At 54.1% G+C, this 19,342-nt stretch overlaps 7 protein-coding genes across 7 annotated transcripts; 3 read left to right on the top strand and 4 right to left on the bottom strand.

Moving 5' to 3' along the window:
* Positions 1–49: 49 nt before the first annotated feature.
* Positions 50–1,567, top strand: HMPREF1541_04775 (uncharacterized protein; the record flags this gene model as incomplete). Its single annotated transcript, XM_008719119.1, has 1 exon — positions 50–1,567. The coding sequence occupies one exon, from the start codon at positions 50–52 to the stop codon at positions 1,565–1,567; it is 1,518 nt and encodes a 505-aa protein (XP_008717341.1).
* Positions 1,568–1,626: 59 nt separating this feature from the next.
* HMPREF1541_04774 (uncharacterized protein) lies at positions 1,627–3,030 on the bottom strand (the record flags this gene model as incomplete). Its single annotated transcript, XM_008719118.1, has 3 exons — positions 1,627–2,613; positions 2,663–2,905; positions 2,953–3,030. 3 exons carry the CDS (start codon positions 3,028–3,030, stop codon positions 1,627–1,629), a joined length of 1,308 nt encoding a protein of 435 aa, XP_008717340.1.
* Positions 3,031–3,669: 639 nt separating this feature from the next.
* Positions 3,670–6,429, top strand: HMPREF1541_04773 (uncharacterized protein; the record flags this gene model as incomplete). Its single annotated transcript, XM_008719117.1, has 1 exon — positions 3,670–6,429. The coding sequence occupies one exon, from the start codon at positions 3,670–3,672 to the stop codon at positions 6,427–6,429; it is 2,760 nt and encodes a 919-aa protein (XP_008717339.1).
* A 204-nt stretch (positions 6,430–6,633) lies between these two features.
* HMPREF1541_04772 (uncharacterized protein) lies at positions 6,634–8,641 on the bottom strand (the record flags this gene model as incomplete). The annotated part of the gene is made up of 4 exons (XM_008719116.1): positions 6,634–6,728; positions 6,780–6,896; positions 6,950–7,124; positions 7,175–8,641. 4 exons carry the CDS (start codon positions 8,639–8,641, stop codon positions 6,634–6,636), a joined length of 1,854 nt encoding a protein of 617 aa, XP_008717338.1.
* Positions 8,642–9,679: 1,038 nt separating this feature from the next.
* Positions 9,680–10,759, top strand: HMPREF1541_04771 (uncharacterized protein; the record flags this gene model as incomplete). The annotated part of the gene is made up of 1 exon (XM_008719115.1): positions 9,680–10,759. The coding sequence occupies one exon, from the start codon at positions 9,680–9,682 to the stop codon at positions 10,757–10,759; it is 1,080 nt and encodes a 359-aa protein (XP_008717337.1).
* Positions 10,760–13,443: 2,684 nt separating this feature from the next.
* On the bottom strand, positions 13,444–14,318 carry HMPREF1541_04770 (uncharacterized protein; the record flags this gene model as incomplete). The annotated part of the gene is made up of 2 exons (XM_008719114.1): positions 13,444–14,152; positions 14,212–14,318. 2 exons carry the CDS (start codon positions 14,316–14,318, stop codon positions 13,444–13,446), a joined length of 816 nt encoding a protein of 271 aa, XP_008717336.1.
* Positions 14,319–17,624: 3,306 nt separating this feature from the next.
* HMPREF1541_04769 (uncharacterized protein) lies at positions 17,625–19,103 on the bottom strand (the record flags this gene model as incomplete). Its single annotated transcript, XM_008719113.1, has 1 exon — positions 17,625–19,103. The coding sequence occupies one exon, from the start codon at positions 19,101–19,103 to the stop codon at positions 17,625–17,627; it is 1,479 nt and encodes a 492-aa protein (XP_008717335.1).
* Positions 19,104–19,342: the final 239 nt, after the last annotated feature.

The following is a 19,342-nucleotide window of genomic DNA, read 5'->3' as shown; positions in this document are numbered from 1 at the left end:
CACCTCCCTTCCCCCATCCCTCCTCCGCCTCCCCACCTCCATCCGCGCCATGTCAGGCAGCACCACCACGTTACCTCCGCCCGCACCCTCCCCCCGCCTCACGCCCCTAATCCTCATCCTCGGCGCCACCGGCACCGGCAAGTCAGCGCTGGCCCTGTCCCTCGCGCGGACCCTCAACGGCGAGATCCTCAACGCGGACGCCATGCAAATGTACCGCGGGCTGCCGGTCATCACGAACAAGCTGCGGCCCGCGGAGCAGCAAGGCATTCCGCACCATCTCCTCGACGCCATCGGCCCGGCGGAGACGCCGTGGACGGTGCGGCGCTACGTGCGCGAGGCGGACCGCGTGATTGACGAGGTGCGGGGGCGGGGCAAGGTGCCGATCGTGGTGGGTGGGACGGGGTACTATATGCATGCGCTGGTGGTGCGGGATGGGATGCTGCGGGACGAGGACGAGGCGGAGAGTGAAGAGGGGGAGGAACGGGCGCTGGAGTCGTCGTCGTTGGGAAATGATATGGGTAGTGTGGAAGAGGGGATCAAACGGTGGCCAATACTGGGCGCGAGCCCGGAAGAGATGTATGAGGAGCTAAAGAGGCTGGATCCGGAGATGGCGCGGAGCTGGCATCCGAAAGATTGGCGACGGGTGCAGCGAAGTCTGGAGATCTGCTTGCGCACGGGCCGACGCGTCAGTGACATCTATCGGGAGCAGGCTCTTGAGAGGGAGAAGGTCTCAAGCAATGGTCAAGTTATAGACGGAGGTGCCGGACAGGGACTGGAGGCTCGCGGTGGGGAGTCGCTGCTGCGCTACGATCCCTTGGTATTGTGGCTTGCTGCAGAGGACTCTGCGCTGAAACAGCGGCTGAACTCGCGAGTTGGAGAGATGGTGACGAATGGTCTCTTCGAAGAGGCACTCGAGCTACAGCAAGAAGAGAAAAAACTTGGAACTGAAGGTACGGACATTGATAAGTCCAAAGGCATCTGGGTCTCTATTGGTTACAAGGAGATGGAGTCCTGGGCTGCCGAGCAGCTATCCAAGCCTCAACCTTTGGAAGACGCCAAAGTATCACGTTTGGCACAGGATGCGCTCGAGTCCGTCAAAGCAGGCACACGGCGGTACGCAAAGCGTCAGGAGCGTTATATCCGAATGAGTTTCGCCAAGTCATTGAAGCAGGCCGGGGTGTCCGACAGGCTCTTGCTGTTGGATGGCACAGATCTGAGTCGGTTCCATTCCCACCTCGTACCCCAAGCGGAGGGTATAGCACGAGCTTTCCTCCACGCAAAGGACCTGCCAGAGCCCTCGAGTCTGTCTGATCTGGCCAAGCAGATGTTTAGCAAGGTCCGCGACGAGAGTCCACAGAGGTCGCTCCGTGTGCGGCGTCATTGTGAGGTTTGCGACAGATTCTTGATGACTGACAAAGAGTGGGAAACTCATATTGCCAGTAACAGTCACAAGAAAGTTCTTCAAGGTCGCAGGAAGCACCAAGCGAAGCTGGAATATCTCCAACGCACTGAATCATTGGAGCATCAGGAGGAATTACCCATTCACAAGGTCGACGTGCCTTCCTGACCCCCATCGCAGACACTGGATGACGGTTCTTAATCGACTTCAGATCTGAATTGGTTGCTTTAAGGCGGCTTATGATCGGCAGCCCCATGAATGGCAGCTAATAATTCGGCCTTCCGTGCATCAAGCCCATCGCCATTGACTGAAGGATCATGAGCAGGCTCAGGATGAAATGCATCGGCAGCTGTGGATGCAGCATCTGCAGCTTGGCCGTTTTGTGTCGGCTTCGGTCCATCTGCATCGACAGTAGCTGGAACTTTAGGGAGTTCTTGCATACGCCAATCCAGGAAAGCCTTGGACAAGATATCCCCCGTGCCGGATTGTTCAACCTTGAAGACCTCGAGGAAGGGTACTTTCTCGCGTTTTCGAATCCGCCAAGTACCCTCACCTGTGATTGTCGACTTGAGCCAATCAAGAAAGCTGGATGTGAAATTGATGCAGGTCTGGCCATCCCACATACGCTTCCCACGCAGGACCCTCTCTGGAATGGTCTGCGTCTCGATCTCCTCCAGACGCTGCAGTATACCTTGCTGAGACCTGTAGCCTACGACGATCTTTGGTACTCCAAGGAGGAACGACTGGGCCCAGAACTTGAGCAATTTGCGCTCTAGCTTGACCAGGTCTCGGTCATTGCCAAGCTCGGCGGTCGTTTTCAGTTCGATCCATCTGATGGGTTGGCTCTTATCCTCGGGTTTGAAGGCCTCCACCGCGTCGACTTCACCACCAATGACAAGCTTGGTCTTGCCAAAGCCGGTACGGACAATGGAACAGTACTGGGCATAATTGCTGACCACTTCGTCTTCGCGGCTCTCGAGGTAGTCTCTCGGCGTTTCGGACCACGGCTTGGGCATCAGCGAAATGGTCTCAAATTTGTATCCCCAGAAACTCATCAGGTCTTGGGACATGTTTCCGCGATGTGCACCCGAGTTGTTCTGCCTTTGGCGGGAGTCCAGCTTTTTGGCATGGTTCTCTTCGATGAATATTGTGTCTTGGAAAAATGTCGCGTTCATCTCCCATTCGTCGAGGTGGGAGAAGGGAACCGTCATGATCTATCACCGCGCATAAGCCCATGTCCACGACTGCTCGGATCCATCACACCTTGGTCATCATGCCTCGCCATGTTATGATATCGACCTCAGTCTTTGCACCCTTGCCGCGCTCGAAGGCAATCATTGCATCCAAAAGCCCGTCTAGATGGTCATCGGCACTATCGTCTAGCTGGCGAAATGTATCGAAGCCCTTGCTCAGATCTGCGGGCAAGCTAGGTGGGTAGTAGTATCGTAGGCTGGAGGCATCGAGTCTGAACTTGTGCTCTTCATCGTACGAGAAGTAAGTGAATTCCTGCGCGACATTAATTTTCCTTATCACAGTCTCTGGATTGCGCCTACACGAGGTCGCCGGATGGCAGCATCCTGGTTGGTGAAGCGCTGTATAGGCTCGATTTGAAAAGAGTGTATATGCGCCATGATGCAAGGTCTCGCCCAGCTAAAAGCTAGGGTGCGGTTTGATTTCAGGTAACCTGCCACATCGACGTAGCCATTGCGCTTCAGCCTCTGCGACGACGCTTTACTTTCCGCTCGAGGAAACAAAGGTCTGGAAGAATCGTAGGCGCAGCTGCTGGCCAATTTGGAGACCGTGCAAAAATCACGTGTCGGCGCGTCCACTAACATGACGTATGCGGAGGACGCGTAGTTTTAGTGACTCGCCGAAAGCTCTCTACTGAAGAATAGCTTGAACGTTTTCTCTACATCTTGCCCATATCGCATGGGGCTAGTTTTGCCTGAGAACTGTGATTTATCGTCACGACTTGTGCAGTCCCGAAACGTGGCTGCCACAGTCGTCACGGTCGTGTCGAGATACAAGCATATATGTAACATGTTCACATCTTGTGCCAAGACTTGGTCAACGTCCCTTCTTGGCACATGCGAGCCACGTCTTGCTCTTTGGGGCTGTCTCGTTTATGCCTTTCGACGGGAGCAGATTCCGTGCAAACATACTTAACCGTTGGAGCGCCCGAAGCAGAGGGTCAGTCGCCAGAATTCTTTGCGCAGACTCCAACCCCATGATGTGGTTGTGAGAGAGAGGTCAGCCCCTGAAGTAGGAAAATGCCATCAACGTTCCGAGTGGCCACTATCCTACTAGCCAACGCACTCTTGGTCGCAGCGATCGCCATCTTCGCAGCGGGATTCTTCCCATACAAGGCCTTCATTCCTGGGCTGGCGACATGGCAGCCCGACAGTCTGCGAGTGCGACGTCCACCACCATTCAATAAAGTGGTTTTCATGGTGGTGGACGCGCTCCGTAGTGACTTTGTCTATGGCAATGCCTCGAATTTCCATTTCACGCAGAGCTTGGTTCGGGAGGGGGCCGCCATCCCCTTCACAGGGCATGCTAGTCCACCGACAATCACCATGCCGAGGGTCAAAGCCATCACTACGGGATCTGTGCCTAGCTTTGTCGATCTCGTGCTCAACTTCGCTGAGTCGGACACCACGTCGACACTGGCCACACAAGACTCATGGCTTGCTCAACTCAGAGCCAAGGGTACTGGCAATTTGCTCATGTACGGAGATGACACATGGCTGAGGCTCTTTCCCGGCTTCTTTGACAGGGCCGATGGTACCACAAGCTTTTTTGTGTCTGACTTCACAGAAGTCGACAACAATGTTACGAGACACGTGGACACGGAACTCAAAAACGACGATTGGACTGCCATGACTTTCCATTACCTAGGCCTCGACCACATTGGCCACAAGACGGGGCCAGGGGGGCCAAACATGCCCGCTAAGCAGGCTGAGATGGATGGTATCGTCAAAAGAGTGTACCAAGCTATCCAGTCAGAAGCCCATCTGTCTTCAACACTCCTTGTGCTTCTTGGCGACCACGGCATGAACGAGGCCGGGAATCACGGCGCAAACTCGGCCGGAGAAGTGTCAACTGCGCTTACTTTCATCTCTCCCAAGCTGAAGAACGCCTTCCTTGGCAGTGCCTGTCCCATCGAACCTGAAAAGGACTTCTCATTCTACCGTACGGTCGAGCAATCTGACTTGGCGCCCACCCTGGCCGCTTTCCTCGACTTCCCAGTTCCCTTGAACAACCTTGGCCGAATAATCCCACGAATGCTAGCTCTGTGGTCTGATCCCGCCGACCGCTACAGCCTGCTCTACGAAAACGCCCGCCAAATATCCCGCATTGCCCATGCCACCTTCCCCAAGGAGTTTGACAACATATCCTCACTAGACGACGATGCTTGTGCAACAGCTCTTTCCGATGCCCAAGAAATAGCGTGCCTCTGGACCGAGATCGAACGAACCCATGCAGCACATGCGGCCGACGATTTTGACAGCGAAATAGCAGCCCTCTTCCTCGATAGGTTCCTTCGCAAGGCCCAAAACGCCCTCAGCGGTACCGCCTCGAATTATGACACCAACAAGCTTCTCATCGGCAGCATCATCTCGCTGTCTGCACTGGTCCTTGCCATCAGTCCGCTGCTCACATCGTCCACCGGTCAGCTCGCCACTCTCTCCTCTCTGTTCTTCCTCCTCCTCAACACCCTCTACGCCATCACGATGTTCGCCTCCAGCTACGTCGAAGAAGAGCACCAATTCTGGTACTGGTTCTCCGGTCTGTATCTCAGCCTCTTGACACTCAAAACATCCCGCTTCCACGACCCCAGCCACTCCTCGCGCCACGTCGGCGCCGCCGGCGCCCTCGCCCTCACCGTTCTCCTCTCCGGCCTCACCAAGCGCTGGCGCACCACCGGCCAGAAATACGCCGGCGCCCCCTCCCTCCTCACGACTCTCGTCCTCCCGAACCCCTACCTCCTCTGGACGCTCATCTTCGTCACCTACAGCGTCCACTCCCGCAACCTCAGCGCCCGCGCCACCTCGTGGCTGCAGTCGCGCCACCTCGGCGCCCTACCCGTGCTGGTCAGCATGTCGACGCTCGTCTTCAAAATCGCCTTCACCGCCGCCGACGCTCCGGAGCTGGTGCGCTCCGTCCTGCCACTCCGCCCCGTCCTACAGCTCACCCAGGGCTACCCACTACTGAACCTCGCGCGCCTGGCCTTCTTCGGCCTGGTGCAACTGCTGGCCTGCGCCATCTACTACGAGATCCCCTGGCGGGGCGGCCAACAACAACAGCAGCAGCAGCAGCGGCAGCAGCAACGGCCACAGCGCCCCAGCGCCAGTGGCTTCTTGCCTGTCTTCCACGACGTGCTAGCCCTGTTCCTCATCATGCAGACGCGCACGGAGAACATCCCGCTGTTCCTCGTGTGGTACGCGCAGGTGCGGCTGCTGGAGGTGTCGCCGGCCCTGCGACACCTGAGCGCGACCGAGCTCGGCCTGCTGGGCTTGGTGATGCAGTTTGTGGCGTTCTTCGCCATGGGCGGCACCAACGCCATCAGCAGCGTGGATCTGAGTAGTGCGTATAACGGCGTGGGTGGCTACAATGTTGTCGCGGTGGGGGTGTTGACTTTTGCGGGGAATTGGGCGGGGCCCGTGTGGTGGAGTGTGGCGACGGCGAGGCTGTTGGTGGGGAAGGCGGCGCTGGCTGTTGGAGAGGATGAGATTGAAGAGGGTGCTGGTGAGGTGCGTGGCAAAGAGGTACCTGCGGCGGGCAGCGTCTCGAGGAGAGGCGAGGGAAGGGTGAGGCAAGTCGCGTTTGACCACTTTGTCCGGCTCACCGTCTTTGCCGCCAGCAGCACGTGTGCTGTCATGGTGGCGTGCTTCGTGCTGCGGGAGCATCTGTTCATCTGGACCGTCTTCAGTCCCAAGTATCTGTACATGGTGGCGTGGGTGCTGGCGCAGCATCTGATCGTGAACGGGCTGTTGGTGACAGGTGGTTTGTGTTTGAGTCGTTGGTAGAGGGAAGATGAGGGCTTGGTCTGGACTGCAGACCAGGCCATGATGATGGAGAGTGCGAGGCACGAGTCTTGGAACGTGCTGCTGGGATGAGAGAGGAAAATGCTGGATTGGTGTAAGTTATATATTGTGCTCTGCAGCACTATGATGTCCAACAAATAACGCCATTGCTGTGCGCGTGATGGAGATAGAGAGCTACATTCTGCGCTAATTAGGCAATGTAGATGCAGGTCTTTTCAGGAAGCCAGCGAAGAATGAGCCAATGGCGGCGTGGTCGTCGACAGAGATGACCTTGGAGACGTCTAGGAGTTCGTTAGTCTACGTGTAGATGGGTTCGTTGTGTCTCGACTCACATTGATCAGGTCTGACAATGACAAGGGCGCCGTGCTTGGGGTCGATGCCGCAGTTCTCATAGGCATGACCGTGTCCTGAATTATAGCTCTCATCGTCGACGAAGGTCTTGTGGAGGTCTATTGATAGACTTAGCATGATCGAAGTGTAGGCTAGGGGTAACGGCTCCTACCTCGCATGCCCCATTTGCCTGTTGTAGGCCAGAAGAATGGATGGATCTGTTCTTGCTCCGTAGCGTGCCGCTTGCCATGGAGCACGACAATAGGGTCAATAACGCTGTCGATATCTGCGTTGAGAGGTGTTGCGGCTCGCACTGGGCCTTGGGCCGAGTCCAGGTATTCCCCGAGCTGGGTATCTGGGTCAGTGAACCCTACACACCGGTGTAGGCAAAACTCACCTTGTCCAGCCTGGCTTTCTTCCCATTCTCCTGAAGATCGCCGACGAAGATCACCAGCCTCCATCTGCCATCGGCTTTCAGAGCTCTCGATAACTGCATAGCTTTTGCGTCGCAGAACCTCACAACTTGCGAGCTCGGAAATCTCATGCCAACCGTCACTTCCGTGGCGAGCTCCTGTTTGCTGCCCTTGGCGTCAGTCAAACTTGACTGCTCATATTTCGACGTCAGGCCTGCAGTGTATTTTGCCGTCTTGATAAATGCGTCGCTGATGGCCGTTTCATTGGTAGTACCGGACTCGGGGTCGGTGTGCTTCGCGATGGTCTTGGTCCAGTTTCTGTCGAACTCGACGAGATCTGCTGCAACTTTGCCGCGTTCAAAGTCATATGTATGGAGTAGTGAGGGGTCGGCCTGGCCCTTGAGAACCATGCCGAGCTTCCAGCCGATGTTGTAACCGTCTTGCAGACTCACATTCATTCCCTGGCCGGCCTTCGGGGAATGGGTATGGCAAGCGTCGCCTGTGAGGAAGATGCGGTTGCCGAGACTGAACCCCGAAGCCAGTCGCTGTCCGATAGAGTAGGCACTCCACCAAAAAGTGCCGGCAATATCCATCTGGTATCCTCCAGTCGCAAAGATCTTGCGCGCAACCTCTTGCAGATCTTCTAGCTTGACTTCCTTAGGCTTCGTGCCGGGAGGCATCGCTATGTAGAAGCGGGCCAAATCGCCGCCCTCGCGAGGAATGATTAACAAGACGCCTTCGTCGGTATGCAGAGTGGCCTTTTTCCTGATATCGGGGAAGTTTGTTCGAGGGTATACATCCATGACACCCCAAACAGCGTCGGTAGTGTCGCCGATCATCTGGTAGCCGATAGCGCGGCGAACGTTGCTGTGGGCACCATCACAGGCAAGGACGTACTTGGCCCTCCACTCACCCTGGACTTGGCCCTCGAGGTTTTCGGCAACGACCTTGACACGTTTACCATTCTCAATGAGCTCGACATGCTTGACTTCCCACCCGTATTGCACCTTCATGCCCCCTTCTTTTGCCATCTTGCCCAACAAGAGCCCATTCACTCTTGCCTGGTTCAAGATCACATGCGGCTGCCAACTGAGGCCCTTTTTCGTATCCTCGCTGTAGCGGACTCGTTTGAGGCCCTTGCCGTCTTTGGAGTCCTGCCAGAAGGCGATCTCCAGCACATGATACGCATCCCTCAGCAGCTCTTCTGATATGCCGAACGACTCAAACATCTCGACAGTGCGGCACTGCACACCATCTGCTTGGCCCATAGTCATGGGCCCAGGACGCTTCTCAAGAACGGTGACGCCACCGGACGTCGGGTCCTCAAGGTTGTGAGATGATATGCCAAGAACTGACAGCCATGTGGCAGCGGCGAGGCCGGCAGATCCTGAGCCGACGATGAGGACATCGATATCATGAGGGGTGGGTGTTGAGTTGGTAGAAGTTGACATGGCGGTCGATATTGGTGTAGGTTCTGGTTGATAGGTGAGACTGCTGTGATTGAGACCAGGAAAGTACTGACGGACCCAGTCAGCAGGCTCGATTACTTTGTGGAAGTTAGCTGTCACGCAGCGAGTCCAAGACTTGATTGGGAAAGGGTCGCTGGGAATGCTTCATCTGTTGTGCCTCGGATTCCTGGTTAAAATCTTGAGCATTGTTATAGTCCGCCCACGCAGCGGGACACCACCCGGGGCGGCAAATCTTCCGGGGTAGTTTCTGCTTGGCGGATTCCCCGGACACCAGCTTCGGCAGGAGATGCAAGTCAGAAGGCTGTTGGAACTATACCATGCAGGATCTGACGATAGATGAGGTCAAAGAAGCCTCGGATGAAGCACTCCGGCCGCGGTAATGTCGGGTAGGACTAGTCGCCTCCGGGATATACCGAGACGACCTATAAAGGAAGTAACACTACCCTTTGGAGGCTTGAGATTACTGTACCAGCTCCTGTCTGCATTGGCTGGCACTCAAATTTCTGTTTCACACCATGTCGGTGAAAGAGCGAGGCGAGTGAGGCCGACGGGGAAGCAGAGCGGGGCAACGGCGGAAGAGGTATTTCGATGCGAAAGTGGTCTATTGATCTCGAGGCCAAGTTCATCAGTCACCACTTCAACTATCAGGCTTCTCTTGTCATTGGTCGTCTGTCCATATTGATACTTCAGCGCGAAGCCTGCCGCTGGTGTACCTGTGTGGATATGCTGTACGTGTACCTCCCGCTTCTGGCGCGTGTGTGCCTCGTTCAAATTCAGTCTGACAAGCTGGAGCGCGACTTCTAGTCCCTTGTTGCGTTTCCAAAACTCGTCCCGCACATGAATGGATCAAAAGATCGCCGTACCACATCGATTGTGCTGTTCAAGAGGATTCGCCCTCATCAAAACGCGGTCAATCAAGATTTAAACACCACCGAGCCGAGAGACAGACGAAATCGCCGCCTATCAATCATTCAGCCTTGCCATTGACTTCCGGCAACCCAGCTCCGCTTCTTCGCAATCATGAGCGAGCTCCAAGGCAGACTGAACTGGCTCAGACAATCACCATTGTGGCGTCCGGAGGTCACCTTTCCGTTGGGCGGCGCAGCTGGAATGGTTGTACTTGCTGATATTTCCACTGTGGGCGTCCGGACCGCTCTCACTGGAGGCGCTACTCTCCTCGACTCCCTCGTTATCTGCCCTGGTCTCCATCGTCAGTCACTTGCAACACAACTCAATCAGGCAGAATATCCTGCTGTAGCTGCTTTGACCACGGGCTACGTCTTTCGAGTAGAGAATCCTGCGACAGTTTTCTTTTTGCAGCGAATCAGCAAGACTGGTGCCTTGACAAACCTGACCGTCTCTAGATGCCTTGGAGACAGCCAATTGGGAGCCAGACTATTCTCAAGGCTGTGGGCCTCTCACAACACCACTTCTATCTCGACTCTGGCCTACCTATCAATTCCTTCTCTGACTATAATGGTCTTCTGCGTATTCATTGCCCTTGGTGACGGCACCGCACTAATCGTTCTGGGCCTCCTTGTTCTTGTAAGGCTATGCAACTCGATCGTCATTGCCCGCCGATCCGCCGCCAGTTGGCACGGCCAATCCGAGCCGGGTATCAAGGGGGATCTCCTTGTTCTTCTCAGCCAAGATCGTTGGGTCCGAATCAGGGGTGTGGTGGATGATCTCAAAGCAACAACGTCAGGTCAATGGCTGCGTGAGCCGACCTTTATCGAGTCCTCGGTGCAGTCTGCCTCCACACTGTTAACTTACGGGGCTGCAGGAATGTCCATGGGCATGCACGAGATGAGCAAGGTGCTACTGCTAGTGCTACTGGCTGTCAACGTTAGCCTGCTCGCCATCGCGAACAAGCAGACAGTCTCGATGCTCATGCATGGCTGTATGATCGAACTTGATGAGAAGAGAGGAGTCAAGCAATATTCGCGACGGCTTCAGCTAGTTGAAGAAATGTTGAAAGAACCTGACAGAAATGACGAGTCGATGCGGTTGGGTCTGGCACGAATGGGTGTGACTGTCCCAGGTGGAAGTAAGGCCGACGAGACCAGCCGAGCTGTCGATACTGGAGCGGTGACCATGTGAACACGCCTTCCGCCCACAGTCTGATCCACGAGCGGCCAGAATCCGGAACGGTTTCCGAATCTCATTATCTCGACGCTGGAAGGGCCATTCGCTTCTTGCCGTGGACGTCGAGTGGTCACCATCCTCCAAGCTTCAGTCAGTCTTCCTCGGAGCTCTCCTGCCTGGCTGCGAGCCACACTTCTCTACAAGCATGCCTTTGTCAGTCGTCTTTATTGAGGACTTGATCCCCACAAAGAGCTGGACAAATGCCTTTGAAGAGCTCGTTGTATGGCACATCACCCGAGGTGCCTTGTTCCGATTCAAAGATGGATCTGTACAAGAACCGAGTTCGAATCGCTCGTCATCCATCGGCCCACCGTTATCTCGCGAACTCCTACACCAAAGCAACAACATCATGCCTCGAACCATGCTGTTCGAGCCACTGGTGCCGGAGGACTGCGACTTATCTCCAACACGGCCCGAATTGGCCAGAAATGACGATTGCAACATTTGCATGGAGCGACTTCCGACCGATGCTACGGTCCTCACCCATAGGGCTTGTCGAAATGCCTTTTGTGGAGATTGTCTGAACGAGTGCATCTCACAAGGACAATCAACGCTGTCTTGCCCTAGCTGTCGAGGGGACCTCAGTGTCCTGCGTCCTGCTGGTTTCGCCAAGGTCCTTCATCTACACCCAGGGTCCACGCCCGCTGTCCTCGTTACTTTGGACCCACCTACCTGTCAAAGCAGGAGAAGACGAATTTACCTTCCCTGATTGATGAATTTCTGACCCACCTGCTCTAACAAGTAGGTAGATCAAAGTAACAAGGACAGCGGGCGTGGACCCTGGGTGTATGTACCATGCATTAGGTACTCTGTAGGCTCCTGCACTTCGGTAAGCCACATCACGCGCCAAGGCACCAGTCACAACTGATTGATCAGGCGATAAGACAGGGGTAGTGTGGGCCTTTGTCTGAACGGGCGCTTCGGGATGCACCACGAGCGTGTTGTTCTGTCTGAGCTGGCGAAGAACGAGGGTCTAACCATGAGAAGAAGGAGGTCGATGATACGGTCCCTTGCAGTCGTTCGTGTCAGTCTTCTGCCCCTAGTCTCGGCTATCCCATGTACTTTGCCCTGACTGCAAGTGATGAAGCAAGGCTCCATGAGAATCACCAGAGCAGGTTACAACCCCATTCGGAACTTTGTTTACATCACACCCATCGTTATCCCTTCCTCGATGAGGTCCGAGTACGGTCAAACCCGTTTCTACCGTCCTGTCGCCGCGTCCCAAACTTTCTCTGCAGTACTGAACATTCGCATACTGACGCGTTGCTTCAGTTCGACGCTTCGTCGCTTCGTTTCCTGTCAATTTCTCTGTTTACACCGTCCACGACTATCAGTCTCCTACCTGTTCCACTGGTGGAGGTCGTGAGGGCCCTCCTATCGGAGATCTATTCTCTCTGTGCAAGCGTGGTCCTGTAAGCCCCAACGGGTCGCAACTTTGCAGAATCTAACTACAATAGCCTCCTGGTTTTGCAACAATTGATCGGATACGCGTGGACGGTGGACATAAGAAGGCTGCTGACGTTGCGCAGTACATCATCGGAACATCTAGGACCGATGGTGAAGAGAAACGATGTCATAGGAATAATACTTATCGTCATGACGGTCACCTTCTCACTAGGGCTACTCATCATCTTGCGAGCCCGGAGGTGCTTTTGGTGTTGGCGAGGCACTGATCCAGACTCGAAACGATCAATCGATGATGACAGCAGTCATGCGAGTAGTGACAACAACCACGGCAATGCTGGCGGCGGCGGAGGCGGGGATGACGGCGGCAATGTGCCTGTAGGGGCGTGGCCACCTCGTGGCGGACCGAACTTGCCAGCGGAAAGGGGTGGGGGAAATGGTCGTGCAGCACCCGGAGACTGGCCGGCAGGCGGAGGACCCAATCTGCCAAACCATGGCGTTGGAAGAAACGTGAACCTCGTACGAGTACGATGATAGAGCAGTCCGGCAGCGGTTGAAACGGTCTGGTGTACAAACGTAACTATATAAAACTTGTTCGCCGCGTCGGAGAGAAAGGGGTCACACTGCTACCCAACTCCCGTGCAGCGAAAGAAAATCTCTGCATCTTGGTCAAGACTCAAATCTGAAGTCTAGTTTGTCGTTGTATAGTCGTTCGTTGCAGATAAGTCGGAATGTCAGCTCTGCGGACTCGAGCCGCATCAAAATTTCGATTTTGAATTTGTAGTGTTGAACGTTGTTCACCCCTGGCACAATCAAAGCCTGGCGCTCTACAGGAGTAAGCATTTCTTCCATATTTGCGGTCAATGTGCCGTGCCATTGGACGCTAGCTTCCGGAATGTCAGTATAGACAACTAAAAATCAGGGTCAACCTACGATCGTCATCATATATTGGTGGATTTCCCGTGCCAGCCTCATCTTCGTGACACCATATGGACATGGACGGTCTCAGTGGCGATGATGTCGGCTGGTCCCAATCAAATCCAAATTTTGCGGGATCATTCTCCTTGACAGCCTTACCCTAGATGATAAAATCAACGACTTTCGCTGCAACGTGGACGTGCGTTTCACCTTTCGCAAGAACCAATGTATCAACTTAATCCGCCTTTCCCCTGTCAGGGAACTGATATCGCTGAAACGGTCAGCTTGTAGTCAAGACGTCATCAGCATCTGAGGCCCTACGCTCGACCTGGTGCTTCATCGTGTTGACTGGCATCGAATGGTACCCAGGCAGTCGTTCCATAGTGCCTGCGCGCTCGTCTTTCGTCGAATATGACGGTTGGCACTAGCGACTGTGCCTCCACAAGTCCCTTGATCAGAGCCCCTCTTACCACGGCTGACCAACTACCGAGACCATCAGCTGCGTACGGATCAGAGTCATTGAACACTGGCACGTACCTGTTCTCCGGAATGTTGACCTCAGGCTCAATGTGAGCCCTAAGGTATTGCTGGAGATAAGGATTTTCGCCCAAACCTCCTACGAGGATTACTGATTTGACGCGGCCCGGGGTGTCCCTAATTTGATCTTGCACAAGTCTAACGACCTCCGAAACCACGGGGCGGAAAAGTCTCTTGAGTGTATTGACCGGCAAACGGTACACATTGCGCGCTATTCCACGTGGGTCCGAACGGATGATTGTACGTATCGTCCTGGGTCTGTCTGGACTGCCATCAAATGTCTGCTTGACCTCGATCCATTCTCTGAGTGCGTAAGATACGGCGTCTGCATTAAACTCAGGATTGTTTTCGAAACGATCCCGGAAGTGCCTCTCAAAGATTCGATCGAGGAACATGGATCCACACAGATGTCCTGACCCTTGCTTAGCCTCGACCAGGCGCAGCTCTGGCTCAACGCTAGCGACCTTGTACGAGATCAAGTCGACGGTTCTGTCATAGGTGTCAGTTGGCTGGGGCCTGCGGCATGCAGGATATTGCTCAATGCTCACCCGCCTCCAGCATCACAGACAACGTGAATGTCATCAACGCTGCAGCCGTTCCTGCTATACTCCCGCCTGAGTACAAAGAGCGCCGCGGCTTCGGGCTCCGATACCATGCGTATTGAAAAAAGAGTCACTCCTAATGCCCTTGCGGCGCATCGCCTGGTGAGGTCTCTTGCTTGGTCTGACCAGATTGCCGGAACAAGTCAAAATGTACTCCCTCGGGTTGGTTGCATACATAGCAGTGGTAGAGTCACTTAACTAGGTGTCGATCCAACTCTTCAATTTTGAGATGTATGCTTCTACTAGCTGTTCAGTCTCGCGCAGGCTCCAAGAGGGATGAAAGTCCTGAGTGTCTTCCAGTGCGAGTCCCGTTACCCGATGTTTGTTCGGATCGAGACCCAATTTGAAAAGGGCATACTGGTGGTCAGCCGTACTGTCCACCGCGAACCCCCAGGCCACGGGGTTCGCTCGCTCGATATTTGCGGAACGATATTGCAACTTTCTGAGATCGGTCAGCATTAGCGGCATGTAGCTCGTGGCAATGCTGCCCACGTTGGCACCTTCTCACTTATGCCACCGCCGCCGGGCCAGCGATCTATCAGGATCTGATTAGACTGTTCGCTATCATTTCACTGTTCCACAAATCGGCCTGGAGAAAAGTCATACCTCGTGGATAGGCCACGTGGGAGCCCACGCTATGCCGGAAAACGTGGTCCCTATGATTTACGTGAATATCAGTAGCACGTTCGAGGTTCAGGCTTACCAAAGTCTATAGCGACCAAGATTTTGACAGGTTGTGACCCGTTCATCGTATCAGCCTTGCTACCCAACTTCTAGTGAAGCACCACCACAAGAGTCAGTGAAACGGTGCAAATAAGGAATTTGCGTGCGGTTCCTGATCGCTTGAGCTATCCGTTCGTTCGAAGGTCAGATGTGTGAGGCTGGGCCGTCTGGAGTCGAGCTTTGCCACGTCACCCTATAGATATGTACCTTCCTGTAAGGCATAGCTGCACCGACACACCGGTCATCAGATTGGACAAATCACCGAAGGTGTGTTCCACGACATCAGTCTAGTCTCCATCAGGAACATGTTCGTTCTGATCACACAGACCAGGCGACGTGAGTGAGGCGGGGAGCTCGCGGCACTCGTGCCAGCTTGGCAAGGTTGCAAGCTAACCAATAGATAGGACCATGTAGAGCCTCTGACGATGTAGGTGCATCGATGTCACATGGTATTCATTTGCTATTGCCAGGAGCTCCCGGCATTGCTGCAGCCGCGCTGTCTCTCGTGGCCCATCAGAAAGCGGTGCGGTTGATTGGTCGTGGCCGATTCGGTGCCATTCTGTGCTAGCAAGTGGTGAAAGAGTTTGGGGGGAGCATGGCTTGCATTGCAGTCGAGCCCACGTGACGCATCTTTCTCGGTATCTCAGGTCGACAGCCGTGTAATCAACCTCTCATCTGCTCACACGGTTCGCCTTTTGCCCATTGCCTTGTTGAACAAAGTCCGGTGAAATGAGCTACGTCCCGTACGAGGCTGACACTTTATAATAGCATGTCTTTTCCCGTGGACTTCGACGAAGTCCGAGCGACAAACATAAGCGATGGTGAGAACACGGCTCAACACAGGACTATGGCCGAGGAGAACGAAAGACTCAAAGCGCAGCTCTTCTCGCTACTGCAGCCCCCAGGTCAAATATCTGAATTCTCCATGAAACAACGGTTTTCTTCGATTTGCAGCGCAGTCGATACATTCATCGCAAACGTGGTTGCTGACAGCGAGGTTACTTCGGTGTTGTCAGAGCGGCAAGGAATTAGTTCCTCGAGAAGATCCCTTATGAAGAAGATGGGCTTGCAGTCCTTGGCGCTCGGTGAGTATGAGAAAGAAGAGGAGCTTGTCCTCTCTCTCGCAATTCAAAGGCAGCTTGAAGAGTGGGTGTTTCGTCCGCCGTATCCACACGGGCTTTCCAAAAGACAGAAGGAAGTCCTTACGGCGGTGACGACTGCCATGGACAGGGACTCGCGTGAAGATGGTAGGCTAACTGCAACATCGACTGATATAGTCTTCTGTCCTAATCATTGCGTTACGCTAGATATGCAGAGTCTCAGCCGAGCAAGATGGAGATCGGAAGCTATCAAGGCTCTGACGAGCGATAGGAAATTCGAGAAACGTCAAACGCGAGAATTTAAGGCCATCTATGACACTTCCAAAGGCAAAATAAAAAAATGCTTTCACGACCGCAACGCATTTACGAAATACGAATCCTCACTTCGAAAAGACATCTTCTACTCTGCGATGAAACTCCATCAAGACATGCGAAGTGTGATATATCGGTACGAGGTTCGTCGTGTCACGTTAGCGGAGCACACAAGCTCGGAATGGTCGTCAGATGCGTGTCAATGGCGGGATATGGATACTTGGACCGAAGTACTGATGGACGACCGGCCCAACTATCCTCTTTGCTGCCTTTATCCTGGACTGGTCCGAATGCAGACTGCAACAGAAGATTCAGTGACATTGGTTCGTCCACTAATGCTTGTGGACCTTTCTCCAGCTACTGGATCACCAGCAGCATTGCCTCGACCTAGTCAAGGGGCTCGGAGTTGTGGACCAGCACGCCCCCGCTCACACTTCTTTGGACCCCTTTCCGATTTACTGTCTTCGCCGAGACGACAACCCAGTCCAAAGCGTAGTAATCTACGACATATGGAAAAGGAATCCAAAAGCATCGCGAAGAACGACTCGGAGAGCTCTAGAGGTAGCCACACAGAACGATGAGCAGATCGTTTAGTTCCGAACTTGGCTTGAACCATGGTATACAACGAGGAGAAGTCGGATCGAGTTTTGCGTGATGTTGTCTCCACCTCTGATACCAAGTTTGATTCTGATATTAGACGCACAAATTCTTTCAGACAACATCTGACTGTTCAAGAGTCTGATTCTGGTCGAGTGTTTATAGACGTAACGACAGCATTCAAGCGGACCACTTCTTCGTTGTCTTTACTGTTTACGTTGAATTAACCACCTTCATTTTTCAGTTTCGTACTTCATAACCTTCGCTTATGAATGACTTAATTGGGGCCTTCATACCTGTGCAGATTTTCCGGTTCAAGTTGGTGTTTGATTGAGACGGACGGTTACAGTGAGTTCCTGAATTCTGCAATTGGATCAGCCATGTCATTGACCATGACTACAAACTCATGTGGCAGAGCAGGAGGGAAGGAATTGAACAGAAACAATAGCAGCCAGACATGACACTCGAACTGCTTTCTCGTCTGAAGTTGGTGGAAGGATATAGATAGTTGCTGGCAAGGGCTTGTCCAAGCTCGAGAAGAATGGAACATGACGGCTTTCGTGGTATTTCAAGGCAGTTCTTAAGGTAGTCAGACACTTTTGTATTGTTCTGCTGCGCGTGGGAACATTATCCCGAGCTACCCAGAATCCTTTCCCTGAGCTTGCTTCCGCACCGCCAGAGCAGCATCGTAGATGGCAGTCCCAGTACTAAAGATATGCTTGCAAGCAGCGTATTCGACCAACCGTAACCCAAGCCACCGAACATGGCTGGCCCAAACAGCGGGAAGCCAAAAGCTGTGAGACTCCGAACAAGCTGTGCTGCTGCTGAGGCACTGGCAACGTGGTCTGGGTACGAATCGATAACATACGAATTGATGACCTGCCCACTGACTGTCATGCCAAAAGTCAGGAGGAAAGCGCCGATGTCGACTACGGGCCAGGGACGCAAGTAGTGCGCCGTCCAGCCGTAAATGAGGAGGCCGGACGCAGCCATGATGTATGCTGGGGTCATCAGAGGGATATGAAATTCTGCTTTCGGTTCTGCGGGGGCGTGTTTCGAGGCAAGATACCGGTACAGGCGATCCATCAAAAACCCTCCAATCTGTGCGCCGAAGATCTCGCCAAGGCACATGGCAAGATAGTGCAGGCCGGAGCTGGAGACTGACTGATGATAGTGCCCGGTCCAGAGTGACGAGTATGTTGCAAGGACGAGGTAAAGCAGCCCGTAGTTCCAGCCCGACAGTAGTGTTTGTATTTGAATGACGGGATGGAACAGAAGGAGTCGCAACGGCCGTGAGAGACTGTCGAGCACGACGGAACTGAATGGGACGCCTGCGGTCGCCCAAGAGGTCTGAGTGTGGTAGCGATCGTCGCCCGTTGACTTGCGCAGTTGGGATGCTTTCGCCTCAAGGATAGTGGGCGCGTATGTCTCGCGAAAGACGAGAAACGAGAAGGCGATGGCGACAGCCTGCAGTGCCGACGTTGACCAGAAAATCCACCGCCAGGTCGTATGGGCCACGATGAAGCCGCCGAGGATCGGCCCTACCGCCGCACCGAGCAATGGGATGAGCTGGTAGATGCCCATAGACCGTCCTCGTTGATGTGGTGGCCAGACATCTCCCAGTACGCCGTTGCCCAAAGAGTAGATGGCGCTGGCACCAAGGCCGGCGAGGAGACGAGATGCAATGAGTGTTGCCTTGTTGTGGGCGAAGCCGCAGACCAGGTTCCAGATGAAGAACCAGACATTTGTGGAGTGCAGAATCGGGGCACGACCATACAGTTCACTGGCCGGTCCTATCAAGAGCGGTCCAACAGCCGTCGCAAGGAGGTACACGGAAAGGGCCATCAGGGACTCGACCGAGTCCATCTGCAGTTCCCGAGACATGTATGGCAGAGCTGGTGCCATGATGGTTGATACCATGATTCTATTGAAGCCGGTGACGGAGAGGACAGAGGTGACGGCCCATTTCCGGAGAAGAGGCCAGTCCTTGGGATTGCTAGAGTCACTTGTTGCTTCAAAGGCGACCAGAAACATGTCATCGGCGACGATCTGTGCATGTGATTTCTCTGTTAGAGCATCTTGTGGGGAGTGCTGCGGCAGAGACATCGTGGTTCTGGCTGCCGCTATGTTATGGGCGGTGCTGGGAGGACAAAGTCGTGAGTCAGCGAGAGTGCAATAGCTTGAAGACAGCAGTGCGAGGTACAGGTAAAGCCATGTCTTTAAACCCCGCGGCTACCAACGTGCTCGAAGGTAGTAATACTTCGTACGCCCTCTATGATAGACGTCTGATGATTGGCTGCAGCGTTTGGTGTCTCAATGCGGACTAGACCAGGAGCGAAATCTTA

Source organism: Cyphellophora europaea (genome assembly GCF_000365145.1).
Source record: "Cyphellophora europaea CBS 101466 unplaced genomic scaffold supercont1.4, whole genome shotgun sequence".
Classification (NCBI taxonomy): domain Eukaryota; kingdom Fungi; phylum Ascomycota; class Eurotiomycetes; order Chaetothyriales; family Cyphellophoraceae; genus Cyphellophora; species Cyphellophora europaea.
This window is presented reverse-complemented; position numbering and strand designations above follow the sequence as displayed.